Raw genomic sequence first — 13,804 nt, 5'->3', positions numbered from 1 at the left:
TTTCTGTATAGCACAGAGAACTATATTCAAGATCTTGTAGTAACCTATAATGAAAAAATATGAAAACAAATATAGCATGTATGTGTATGACTGAGACATGATGCTGTACACCAGAAATTGACACAACATTGTAAACTGACCATACTTCAATTAAAAAGAAACCTGAGGTGGAAACAAGCTGCCTAAGAAAACAAATGGGAGCCTTTGAAGGCAGCTACCGGGGCAGATAAGACCAGGGAAAGAGGACACCAGGTAACACATGTGTGTATGTGCATGTGTGTGAGTCTGCGTGAGTGTGTGTGTGTATGTGTGTGTGCGGGAGAGATTTAGAGACCAGGATTCATTAGAGGACACCAGAAAAAAAAGATGTTTTTGAGGGTAAACAGTTGCTATGAAAAGTCTCCGAGCCCCGATGTGACTGCAAACAGAAGAGTTTATCTGAGAGTCAGGACCCAGGAGCTCTTATCTGCTTTACCCAGTTCAGCTCCCTGCTTCTGGGAGGACAGCTGTTTCTGATTCCTCGTAGCACATGTAAAGGAACGTCCTGAGCAACCAGCAGACAGCAGCTGTAGAGAACGTAATGGTCTTCTGGAAAAGTACTGAGGAGGAACCTAGACATGCAGGGCGATGTCACGGTTATTCGGCTTAAAGTGTGATGATCCCTCCTGTTTCTCTCTTAGGACCCTCGCTTTGTTTCCAAATGCCCGAGCTCGTAGATTACTATTGATGCTGACGTCTGTCTTAGTTTTCTGGGTCATTTACTTCTCTGCGAAGGACCACACAAAGGTAGGAATTGTCTTCTTTTTCAAAATTTCAGAAAAGGTCACAGTAACTTCGAATGCTCACCTTGACCAACGTGAGGGTTAAAAGTTAACAGTGCCTTATCTTAGCAACAGATGCGGATGAGAGACTCCTTTGTTCAGCGTTAATTCCTTTGACATTATATACTCTATGGTCTTTTTGTTTTTGCTTTTGTTTTTATTTTTAGCAGCAGGTAGATTTGCAGCCATCTCTGTAGTTTTTGGCATAGCTAACCATCCTACCTAAACATTCTTTTCGACGTTAGCCTCTGAGACTCCAATCCAATTAAATCTCAGATTCAGTTCTCTACCTTCCTCACAGGAGTTTTCTTATTCTTTGCATAGTTCAGTTAGCATTTTTTGATTTTTTCCCTTTCTGCAGTCTTTTTTTTTTTAAGAACAGATCTTCTTTAACTTTCTCCTCTTCTTGACCATTTAGTACAAAACTAATCTTTCATAAATTCTGCTTTCGTCATCTTCTTGTCCTGATCAAAAACTTTCACCAACAGCTTTTACAGATGGCAGCCCAGATCACCTCCTTGGTTAGCCATTCAAGCTTCTCATCTTGGTCTGATATAAACTCCCAGCTCCAAACAAGAAGGACCACAAGTCTAGGATGTTCAGACCATGCTGTGAACTGATAAATGGTAGCATTCTCAGACCACGGCTCAGAAGGTTTCTCTCTGTGAGTTCTCTCCATAAATATGCATTGTCTAGATTTTTTTCCTTCCATCCTCTTCTTGTTCGTGCTTATGTGCTTTAATTCATATGCTCAGGTCCCATCCACCACTGATATTTCTGTTCCTTACAGTGAGGTCTGGACACTCTCTGCCCCAGAACACCCGTGTTTATGCATGTATAAAATGCATGTTCCTGGACCTAACTCCAGAATTACTAAAAAAGAAATCTCTGGGCTTGAGCCTAAAATGATGAAGGAGTAACAAGTGCCCCAGCTGATTCTTACGTCCACTCAGGTTTGAGAATGTCTGCTTACTTACTCCCAGAGCCAAGACCCTATTCTGTGTCCCCTCTTGAATATGCCCTGTTTATGAGTTAACTCTGCTTCTGTTCCACCAGTTTTACCAACAGAAGAAAAGCACACTGAGTTCTTCCTCTTCCTCAGCATCCTCTGTGGCAAAAACAAAACAAAATCATGTAGAAACAAATTCCCTGTCTTCCTCCTGTCTCTCCTGCATGGTGGTTGTGGCATCACCCACAAGTCAGCCAAGCCAGAACGCTCTGCACAGTCGGCCACTAAGTCTCATCAGTTCTACCTCCTAAATGTCTCTCAGATCTCTCCTTTTATCTCCATCCCTGTAGTCTTGCTTTAGTCCAATTCTTTGTCGTTTCTCATCTATCGTGTTGAAACAGTTTTCTAATTAATTTCCCTGCCTCCAGTCTCAGCCTGCTCTCATTCATTCTACTAACGTTTGTTGGCTAGAGATTGTGGGGCTGAACTCAGGTATAGGACATCATCTTTGTGCTCAAGAGTGTGAGATTGTATTTCTAAAATAAAAATGTGGGTATGTCCCTTGTCAGTGGCAGCATGGCAGGGCCCAGACTCCCTGGCACGGTGTCTCGGTCAGGCTCATTTACTAGAGGACACTGAAACCCTGGCCAACGGCATTCTTGCGCTGGCCCTTCCCTCTGCCTGTTCTTCCTCAAGGTTTTCACATGGTGAATACTCTTCCTTCAGGTCTTTGCCCAGATGTCACCTTCTCGATTTAACACTAGAAACAGCTCCATCCCTACCTCTTAGTATTTCCCTTTGTCTGTTTGACTTTTGTTTTTTTAAGGAGGTACTGGGGATTGAACACAGGACCTTGTGTATGCTAAGCAGACGCTCTACCACTGAGCTATTTCCCTTCCCTCGACTTATTAAAAATAATACTAGTTTTCACTTTCTAAAATATTATATAATTTACTTATTATGTTCCTTTACTATTGTCTATCTTGACCTGCTACAAGGTGACTTTCATAAGAACAAGGATTTTTATCTATATTTATTTGTTGGTATATCCTAAGTTGAATATACAGATTTGAAGCTGAGAAAGACTTGGTTTAGAAAAATGGTTTTAGGAAACGTCAGAATATAAATGGCAGCTCATAATCACTGGTGTCTGTGACAGTTCCTTGGGTGAGCTATATATAGAGTGAGAAGAAAAAGTTGCTAATGATACTGCCCCAAGGAACAATAAAAGCGCTGGTCTGAGAAGTGAGTGGTAGAAAAGAAAGTGATTGAAGAGAACTCTTGGGAAACTCAGCTGGGTAGGACTAGGGAATAAGCAAAAGTTAAGACAGCAGTTTTGTTTTGTTTTGTTTTTAACATCGAGATACTTGAATACATCTAAATTTTTATGGAAACAAGTTAACAGAAGCAAATAGGAAGTAGGAAGAAAGGTGTGGTTACAATTAAGTGACAGAAAGTTGAATTGCCATCTGACTGATTTTTTAGGTTTCCAAAGCTGAGAAGGTTAAGGAACAAAGAAACTTAGGTATTGGAGGAGTTGCCTCCTGGACATTGAGGTCTACTAGGAGGATATAAGGATTTTTAATGATGAAGAAAACTAGAAGCCAAGTTCTTCAAAATCTTCAGTCAATGAGTAGAAGGTACCAATGACTACAAAATTATTGAAAAGAGGAGGATTATGTAGTAATTAATGATATTTGGTCAGATGTATCACGGAGAACAGAAAATCTTAGAATTTTCTGAAAAATACTGTATATATTTTTAGTATGATTACAACTCGATAAAATATATGCATGGAAGGAAAAAGAAAGAGTGAATGTAATAATTTAAAAATACCATGAAGACAGCAAAGCTTAGGTAGGATCATGTTAAAAACAATATGGCTATTTGATTTTTAGAAAGAAAAAAATAAGTCAAGTGAGGAGATGGTAAAGGGAAACACTTAAAAATCCAATCATTTGCTAATCTCGAACTCCCAAATTTATTCTCGAACTCCCAAATTTATCCTTCCCACCCCCTTACTATATTTCAATAAAAAATCCCATCATTAAATAATACATAATTATTGTATATGATTAATTTTTAAGCCCAAAGACTTCTAAAAGAAATTCAGCAGCTGGTAACAGAGGACATCACATCTCATGGGAATCAATTCTGTGATTCCAAAATGGGAAATTAGTTAGAATCCATTTCTGTTATGTGATTACATGAACTAAAGTGTGTGTAAGCTAAAGCAAGCCATAGTATCTGCTGATAATATATCCCTTTTCCTTCAATACTTCAGTTCATATTTAGCTTGAGAAACCCTCTCTATCTGAATCATTGGAATATCTTTAGAAAGTCCTTCCCAGAAGCTCTGCTGGATCTAGAAGCTTCACCAACAGAGACTGAGCTGAGAATAAAAGGAATCATGGAGAAACTAGACCAGCTGATGCCACCCAGACCCTTCACCAACATCACCACCACCACCAGCGCCAAACACAGCAGAGCCACCATCCTCAACCCTCAAGGCACATACTGCAGGGGGGACCAGCTAGACGTCCTGCTGGAGGTGAAGGACCACTTGGGACACAGGAAGCAATATGGCGGGGATTTCCTGAGGGCCAGGATGTTCTCCCCAGCCCTGAAGGCAGGCGCTTCAGGAAAGGTGACAGACTTCAACAATGGCACCTACCTGGTCAGCTTCACTCTGTTCTGGGAGGGCAAGGTCTCTCTGTCTCTCCTGCTCATCCACCCCAGTGAAGGGGTGTCGGCTCTCTGGAGGGCAAGGAACCAAGGCCATGACAAGGTGGTCTTCACAGGCCGGTTTGCCAATGGCACCTCCCAGGTCTTCTCTCAGTGTGGTCTGACCCCACACTCCAATGCTGAGCTGTGTGAGTACCTGGACTATCGTGACCAGGAAGCCTTCTACTGCGTGAGGCCTCCACATGTTCCCTGTGAGGCACTGACCCACATGACCACCAGGAATGCAAACATTTCCTATCTTAGCAAGAAAGAATGGAGCCTTTTCCACAGGTAAACAGACCTTCAAACACAAGCACTGATACGAAGAGGGAGACTTAGGTTTGAACCAACTCTGCCTGATAACTTTTCTTAATCAAGCTCCCTTATCACGTCAGTGAATATTGATTAGATTATAATCAGACCTGTCACTCGGAGTCAGTGCAGATGGTAGCATATTAACAGGGCCCCATACAGATTACCTCTGCAACTGTGGTTTTATTCATAGTTGCTATACTTGTTGCTAAAAGAAGTGTAACCAATGAAGGAATCCATGGTTTGTTATGCTTCCAGTCATTTCTTTAGAGGTCAATATTTTCTAGAATGTACTCCATGGAATACCAGTCCTACAGCGTGCTAATAGGTGCTAAGCAAAACAACACAAACAAACAAGCAAACAAAAAAACCCAAGGAAGGGGAGGCGAACATCATTACTGAGTCTACTTCACCCTTCATAACAAATGAGTCACCAAACCCTGTGAATTGTACCTCCCAAATATCTTCTGAACCCAGCCATTTCACCCTATTTCTGTTGCCTCTATCCTTGTATAAATTATCATCATACCTCAGGTAGGTTATTGCAACAATCTCCAGAGATGGTTTCCTTGCTCACAGCCTCATTTCCTTCAATCTGCTCTCCACACTGCACCTGGACTAATGTTTCTAAAATGTAGACGACTTTTACTTTTCCTTGCTGAAAATATATTGCTCTAAGGAGGGAATCCAAGCTCTTTAGTATGTTTACAAGGGCTTGCCAAGCAGGGAAGCCTTATCTCACCTTTATGATCCCTTGCTCTCTGTCCGTTGAACTGAACTTTTATCTCACAAACATTATGCTCTCTCTCTACTCTGGCATTTCACAAGGCTTCACATAAACATCATTTCCCCTATGTTTAGGTAAAATGCTAGTCTCATATTCTTCTATCACATTCTAGTCTTCCCCAATCATAACACTTATTACACTATTAATTTTCAAATATATATTTTATATCCCTTGCTAAATTGGAAGCTCTCTGAGATAGTAACTAACCATTCTTCATCATTCATTCATTCAATTTATAAGTAGTTAGCCCTTTCTGTATTCCAGATACAGCTCTAGGTGTTAAGAATTCAATATTCTAGTAGGGTAGAAAGACAACAAACAAATAAACAAATAGATTTGTAGCAGAAAGTCATCAGAATAGGAGATTTGACTGTGAAGGTGGATGCTCTTTTAAAAGAGTGATCAGGTAAGGCCTGTCTTGAGCACCAAACTGAGGGTGGGTCGCTTGAACAGCCACATAAATGAAGTAAGGAAGTGAGCCTCTTGAGTTTTGAGGGGATATCATTTCTAGGTAGGGGAATAGGACCTGAAGCAAGAGCATTCTGGAATGTTCCAGGAACCATGAGGGGGAACAATGAGGCTGGAATGCAATGAGTGAGGGAGAAAGAAGGGGAGTGGGTAGGTAGAGCCTGAGAGGCCATCTATGTATGATAGGAAGCCATTGAGGGCCACCATTTTGTCTCACAAGGCTAGCACAATGGCTAACATGTAGAAGGTTCTTAGCTGTTGAAGAATAAGTGTTATACAATCTGGGGAAATAATTGAGTAGGTTTCTTTGCACCAAACCTTCTCATTAACTTTAATATTTCTTCTTTCAAGGGGGATAGAGCACAAAACATCCCCCTGAATTATTTAACGATGGAACATTATTTAATGGATCATGTTAAGAGATTCTGGTTCCATAATTTGGTAAATGCTGCTGTAGATGGGCCTTAGTTTTCCAGTGTGGGTTCAGAAGGGCAAGCTGGATAGCATAATATCCTGGAACTCAAGTTCAAATCCAATTCAAACATTATGATGACACAAGGCAGGAGGCAGGATACAATGGACCCTACTTGGCTACAAGATTTCCCTTCCACTCCTTTGTCACCTTTATGTCTTGTTTTCCTGATCAAGGTATAAAAAAAAAATCAATTTATCCTATGGCTCAGCCAAAGGAAGCTGGACTTTTTCAAATAGATATTTTACTGATAACAAAAAGAGACATAATCATGGAGACAGAGACTTTCCCATCTTGAAGGTCTCAGAACCACATCTTAAAGCTATGGGCAATGACTACCTGTATGGAGTCCATATTCCCTGTTGGCCACACTGGCTCCCTTTTGAGATGGTTCTCGTTGCGGCATGGGTTGGAGGAGCTCTCTTGCACACTCTCCTGATTGCTCTCAAGAAATGCTAAGTCCCTGGTCTGGTAGAGCTGCAGACCTGTATTTTGGGTCTAATTGTGTTTCTTGAGTGGGCTATGTTCACGACAATAATCTACCTAACCCTGTTTTACTTCCTAAATGACACATTTACTTCCTGGATGCTCTGCTCTATTCAAACTGTCTGTTTTTACCCCCACTGCATGGAAGTAGAGATCTGAATCTTCTCATGGGTGATTTAGTGCATACACAAGGAATAGTTGACTTAGTAAGTGATTCAAGATCCAAGAACTCTCACCGATCATTTTATCACTGAGTTCTAGGGCCCCTTCTTAGGCCCAAGCCAGGTTCTGTGACATCTGTTTTTCTCACAAGTCCGGGGACTAAGCCTGTTTCTCTTTCATTTGTAATGTAGTAAACCAGAGTTCTCTCTCCCAGCCTTGGCTGCAGAATCAGATGCTACCTCCTCAGATACTTATTCAAAGTTAAAATCTTTTTCTTTTTTAATTTAAGAGTTTTATTGATAATCACAATGGGAAAATAAACAAGGAATTATCACATGACAAGACATCATGTGAGCAACACAGCTGTTGACAATTTTTTTTCTATTTCTGTTAAGTTTCTAATCTTCTGAAATGTAATACACACAGACACACTCAATACTAAGACACACTGAAATGAATGCCTTTAAACCATGAGCACATGTTTTTAATCCTAATTTTAATATCCTATCACAGTTTGGCTTTGGTAACCAAATTTACAAGGTAGCCAGATATTGGTCTCTTTTGTCATCTTCAACCTTACCTGGAATAAATATGGGAGAATAAATGTTTCAAGTTTCAAAAGTTCAAATTTTCTACTGAGACAAATTTTAATTTGTACCAAAGAGGATCCTCGTAAGATACTCTGGAGTGACTATTACTCTGCCCATTTTACTTTTGTGGAATTTAAGCACAGACATATTAAATAGCTTGGCCAATGTAGGTTGCATCTAGTAAGCTGCAGAGTGAGAATTGTAATCCCAATATACCTTCATCTAAAGCCAGTGGGCTATAGCACTGTCTTCCATGATCCCAACACTCTATGCAGCCATCACTGTCCAGACACCCTAGCCTCCACCCCTCTGGTGCCCTTGATAAAGGAAATATTATTCTCTTCACCTAAAAGAAATGCTTTCCAGAGATTCAGGCAATCCTTCTCAATTTTGGAAAATACATCCTTTGTCCCTCTTAGACATCTCTATGACTATGGCCCTGGAAGTCCTTCCTTCCCCCAGATGGACTTCATTCTGAGGGAATGAATTGGATTGACCAGTAAAGTGACCATCTTCATTGGTAAGATCTATACCTTCAGATGGAGCTCATTTTGATAGGCCCTTGAAACACTGTAGTGAATTAAGATTGACCTAAGTTTTACTCTCAAGGAGGTAACAGGGTACAAACAATAGACCCCTCAGGGATCTGGGAAGGAAGAGAGTGCATGGAGATGAGGCTCGGGGAGTAGACACTTCCAGGTTTTATGCTAGTTAAGGAGCTTGGTCCTTATCCTGTAGGTTGGCGATGGGAAGTCATGGAAAGATTTTGTGTAAGGGAATAAAACAGGCAGAACGGAGGATGTATTTAGGTGGGATAAACCAAAGGGGCAGAAATATAACATTATAACAAACTAGGATATGATTCTTGAATTAATGTCCTTGGATCAGCAGCCTCAGCATCACCTGAGAGTTTGTTAGAAATCCAAATTTGTGGACCCCATCCCAGAACTAATTTTTTCCAGCTTGAGGTATGATTGACAAATAAAAATTGTATATATTTAAGGTGCATAAGATGATATTCTGATACACATACATGCTATAAAATGATTATGATAATCAAGCTGATCAACATAGTGATCACCTCACATAGTTTGCATTTTTGTGTGTGTGGTGAGGACACTTAATATCTATTTTCTTATCAAATTTCAAGTATACAGTACATTATTAACTCTACTCACCATGCTGAACATTAGCTCCCCAGAACTTAGCCATGTTCTAACTGAAGGTTTGAACACTTTAACCAATGTCTCTCCATTACCCCAAGCCCCAACTATTGGCAACCACCATTCTTTTTCTATGAGTTCAGCTTTTTTAGATTCAACATAAAATGGAGATCATGCAGTATGTGTCTTTCTGTATCAGGTTTATTTCAGTTAGTAAAACATCCTCCAGTTCCATCCATGTTGTCACAAATAGCAATATTTTCTTTTTCTTAAGGGTGAATAATAGTCTACTGTGTATATAAACCACATTTTTCTTTATCCATGTATCCATCAATGAGCACTTAGGTTGTTTCCATATCATGGCTAGTATGAATAATGCTGCTATGAACATGAAAGTACAAATATCTCTTTAAGTTCCCCATGTTGCAGCAAAGTGTGTTAAAGCTCAGTATTACAGTTCAGTGTTACAGCTCAGTTGTGACATCAACCTGGATCTGGGCGAGAGACCAGGTAGTACTTAGAGAGTCGGAGAACTCAGGTTTATTAAGCCAGTGGGCCCAGAGGAGTTAACACTCCAAGCTCTTGACCCTGTTTGTAGGTTTACACAGGCTTTTATAGACTGCCAGTCTAGACTTTGCAACATCACATGCAAATCAGGTGTAACAAAAGTTGACTAATTAGGAATGAGCTTGTAGAAATGGACCAATCAGGAGTTAGCTCAGGGAACCAATAGAATCTTAGGGGTAAGTTCTGCTTTCCTAGAAGCAAGCCCTTTCAGAGTTAAAAAGTGAGATAATGCTGCTAGCCCAGGGAAACAAATGGTGTTGGCAGGAGAGTAGTGCCCCTGCCTGGGGGTCCTGCAGTCTTTTTTATGGGGCTTCCCACCTCACCCAGAACTATTGAATCAGAAGCTCTGGAAATGAAGCCCAGCATTCTGAGTTGTAACATGCACTCCAGATAATTCTGATGCATGTTTAAGTTAGAAAAGTACTGGCCTAGGAAAATATTGATGAAGGCCTGAATTACTGTGAGTGGTAAAGGTGAAGAAGATGGCTTGTAGTAGAAAATCACTCAGAAGGTAAAATCAAAGATATATATTTGATTAATTGCACAGGGAGGGTGAGTGATTCCCTCTGGATCCCTGTCAATAGTAGGGGAACAGTTTCCTAGAATCCTGGCCCATTAACATCCCTAGAATATCTAAAATATATCAAAATAAAGGGGGGAAAAGCATTTGAAGAGTTAGGAGTGGTTAATTCCTTCCAAGTCCCCTGTGATTCATTCTTACTTTAATGTCTAGACAGATATCAGGCTAATTCATTTTCCTATTTCTTGAAGGTCCAACATGGGGGTTGAAATAATGAAGAACTTCAACCCCATCAAGGTCTTACCATGTAACAGTAAGTCTACCATGTTCACAGTTGATCCATTTAAAGGACATTCTTACTTTAAGAGATATTTCTTTAACATTAACCATTTCAGTTTTCATCTCCTGCAACAAATAGTATTAATCATCTTGGGTTTTGCAGACGCGGTTTTATTCTTGGAAATTATTTTCATATCAATTTAAACCAATTTTCATCTTGAGTCAGATATGAAAGGCTAGGTAACCCTTCATTTCAGCTGCCTGTTCTCAAAATGTACAGGTTATTTGGACTTCAACTTGAGATTTATTCCTGAAAGGCCAATAATTAGGTACTGGTGACAATGTCTCAGTTAAAGTACAGAGCTAGGAAATTTCTTTGGCGGTTTCTAATCGTTTTCAGCCAAATCATCTCAGTTAAACTTCTATGCACTAGCAATTTCTGTGGATTTTTTTTTCCAGTTTTATCACACAAACTTCAGCGGTCAATACAAAGCCATCTCACTCATATAAGTGATGTTTTGTCTACAATGGAATTAAAGTGAATTTCAGAAAAGCAAATTACTTTCATTTTAATGGAATACATTTATGGGGTATATGGTTACCCGTTGCCGTTTCTCTTGCATTCGGCCAATATTTATGGAGGATCTACTGTAGGCAAAGAACTTTGCTAAACCCTACGGGGAACCCTATGGGGATCTAAATCATAAGCCCAGACCCAAAACTCAGAGTCTATGGGAAAGACAGAACCCTTCTTTGCCAAGGCAGTCACCTTCCACACCCAACTTTTACATCAGAGAAAGTTCTTTGACTCTTGAGGCAACTTGAGTTGAGCCCTCTTAACACCTCTGTGGTCTCCCTCTTTCCTGGACAGTAATTTCTAGCAAAGTCAGGCAGTTTCTCATAAGATAGTGCCAGACTTCTTTTGGGGAGCCGTTTACAAACCTGATATAATTTGATATGGATAAACCTAAGTCCTGAAGCACATACCCCAAGTCCCAACAATATCAGTAGATGACAAAAAGATGTGTTTTGTAAGTGGAAAAAGTACAAAAATGGCCCGAGTCACATAAGAAGGAAAGCTTGATATGAGTCAGTGAGTACAGCTTCGACCACTTTCAAAGTGGAGTGTTCAGAATACTCAGGTAACGGTCTTCCCTTTTTCTGCGATAATCAGACCACCCAGAATATTACATTCAGGTCTGGGCACAACAAAGAAACACTTAAGGGTTTTTCCTATCAACTTGAGACCATGATTCTGGTACATACAAAATACACAATGTGTCTAACACTTGTTTCATAAACGTGTTCTAGCTTTCTTTATGGATAAGTAGTTTGAGGAAGAGATTTACAGTTCTGCCCGGCCAGAGTCATGGGTATGATTTTTAGCTGGACTATCGAGTCCTGCCCTTTCTCTGCCACATATCTCCTCCTGATTTGGCTAGCTGTCTCACAACTGAGTGGCCTTAAGGACAAGGTGAAGTCCAGGGAAACACTGCAAATGTACAAGGAAATACCCATCCCAACTCCAGAAAAAAAACATTCATTAGTGAGATTATTTGAAAATGAGAACTTTTCACTCATCCCTTCAACATGATCTTGTTACATAGACATCTGTGGATGAGAGGAGGGCAGAAGTAGAGAAGGGTGGAGGGAAAAAAAAGGAAAAGGATGAAGAAAATGAAGAAAATGTTCCTGAAATAATGTGACAAAATTGCTTACTGTGGGAATTTTTATTGCCAGAGAGTGAGAACATAGAAACAAAATGTCAGCTTGGAATGAAGAGTCCTTTCCCCAGTGGTTATACTGTGGAAAGAAGGTGGATTACAGTATTTTGCAAACAGATGGAGTTAAATGAAAGAAAAAATACAAATGACTGCTTAAAGAGGAAACTTATTTACCTCATGGGAGATTCAACATTGCGTCAGTGGATTTACTACTTACAAAATGCGGTGAAAAGTATGCATTTTATACTTTATTTTAAAACTGTAGTTGCCTTTAGAGCTTTTTTTTTTTAATGATAATTAGAATTCTTTGCTTTCCTTTTCTGATACCTGTTTTATTATTTTTTAAAATTTGCCAAATATTTGGACTTGGGCTTTTAATAAACAGTTAAATTTTATTTTTTCATTCACAAATATTAATGTTTCTTCCTCTTTCTATCTGCTGATAAGAAGTTCAGAATTTTGTTAAGATTTTTAATGCACCTGGCAATGTTCTTTTCCTCCCATAGGCAGCAATTCCCTTATAGTTAGAAGTGATCTTGGTTAGAGTTTTACAGATGTGTGTATTTAAAAATTGTATCGTTTTTCTTTTGTTAAAAGGTTTATTGATTTGTTTTGTTTCAGCCTTAAAAGTTTTTGATCATCATGGAGTTGGAGTCTTTAAAACACACGTGCTTCTGGATGCTGAAAGACATACTTTGATTCAGTGGAAAAAGCATAGTCATCCATTTGTTACCCAACAGCTGTTCTCAGTGAAAGATGAAAATTACATCCCACGGGAAATCGACCAGATAGCGGGAGACGATGGCACAGTCATTGTCATTACCCTCGGTCAGCATTTCAGACCCTTTCCCATCAAAATTTTTATCCGTAGGGCCATCAATATTCAAAAGGCCATTGAACGTCTGTTCTTGCGAAGCCCAAAGACCAAGGTGATCCTTAAAACTGAAAACACCAGGGAGATGTATCTAAATGCAGAGCTGTTCAGTGACTTTCATGGTCATATTCAGAATCTTATCATGAGGGGTATTTTTGAGGGTCTCAATGTGGGTGTCATTGATGCCTGGGACATGACTATTGCATATGACACTAGAAATGTCCACCCACCTGATTACGTGATTGGAAATCAGATTAACATGTTCTTAAACTACATTTGCTAGAGGATAAATACAGAAAAGCGGTACCAGCCATTCTCTCTAAATGACCTCACTTACACTACAAGGATAGTTTAATGCAGTCCAAAGTAGGAGGAAACAAAAAATTTTTAAATTATTGTTAAAATATACATAATAAAATTTACCATTTAAACCACTTTTAAGTGTGCAACTCAGTAGTCCAGTTAACTACATTCACAACATTATGCAACTACCAACATGATCTATCCCTATAATTTTTCATCACCCCAAACAGAAACGTTGTATCCATTAAACAACAATTCTCCATTTCCCTTACCCCTAGCCCCTGGCAACCGTCATTCTACTTTCTGTCTCTATGAATTAGACCATTCCAGGTAATTCATATAAGTGGGATTATGTAGTGTGTGTCTTTTGTACTGTCTTATTTCACTATTTCATTATTTCATCACATAATGTCTTTAAGGTTCATTCATGTTGTAGCGTATGTCAGAATTTCCTTCCTTTTTAAAAGGCTGAATAATATTCCGTTGTATGTATGTATCACATTTTGTTATCCATTCATCTGTTGATGGGTACTTGGGTTATTTCCATCTTTTGGATATTGTGAGTAATGCTGCTATGAAGAGGAAGCCAAATTTAAAGAGAAT

General features: G+C 39.5%; 1 protein-coding gene across 2 annotated transcripts in view; it reads left to right on the top strand.

Moving 5' to 3' along the window:
* The window catches only part of LOC102526706 (NXPE family member 2), a 48,507-nt gene extending 35,248 nt beyond the window's left edge, over positions 1-13,259 (top strand). For both annotated transcript variants that reach the window (XM_031670490.2, XM_031670491.2), the window contains 5 exons: positions 681-786; positions 4,055-4,785; positions 10,273-10,334; positions 12,041-12,256; positions 12,646-13,259. In XM_031670490.2, the coding sequence (XP_031526350.2) occupies positions 681-786; positions 4,055-4,785; positions 10,273-10,334; positions 12,041-12,256; positions 12,646-13,181 (1,651 nt within the window). In that variant the 3' untranslated portion in view covers positions 13,182-13,259. The remainder of the gene's footprint in view (positions 1-680; positions 787-4,054; positions 4,786-10,272; positions 10,335-12,040; positions 12,257-12,645) is intronic.
* Positions 13,260-13,804: the final 545 nt, after the last annotated feature.

Source organism: Vicugna pacos, chromosome 33 (genome assembly GCF_048564905.1).
Source record: "Vicugna pacos chromosome 33, VicPac4, whole genome shotgun sequence".
In the NCBI taxonomy this organism is placed as follows: domain Eukaryota; kingdom Metazoa; phylum Chordata; class Mammalia; order Artiodactyla; family Camelidae; genus Vicugna; species Vicugna pacos.
The sequence above is the reverse complement of the archived record's forward strand: the minus strand, read 5'-3'. Positions and strand labels throughout refer to the sequence as shown.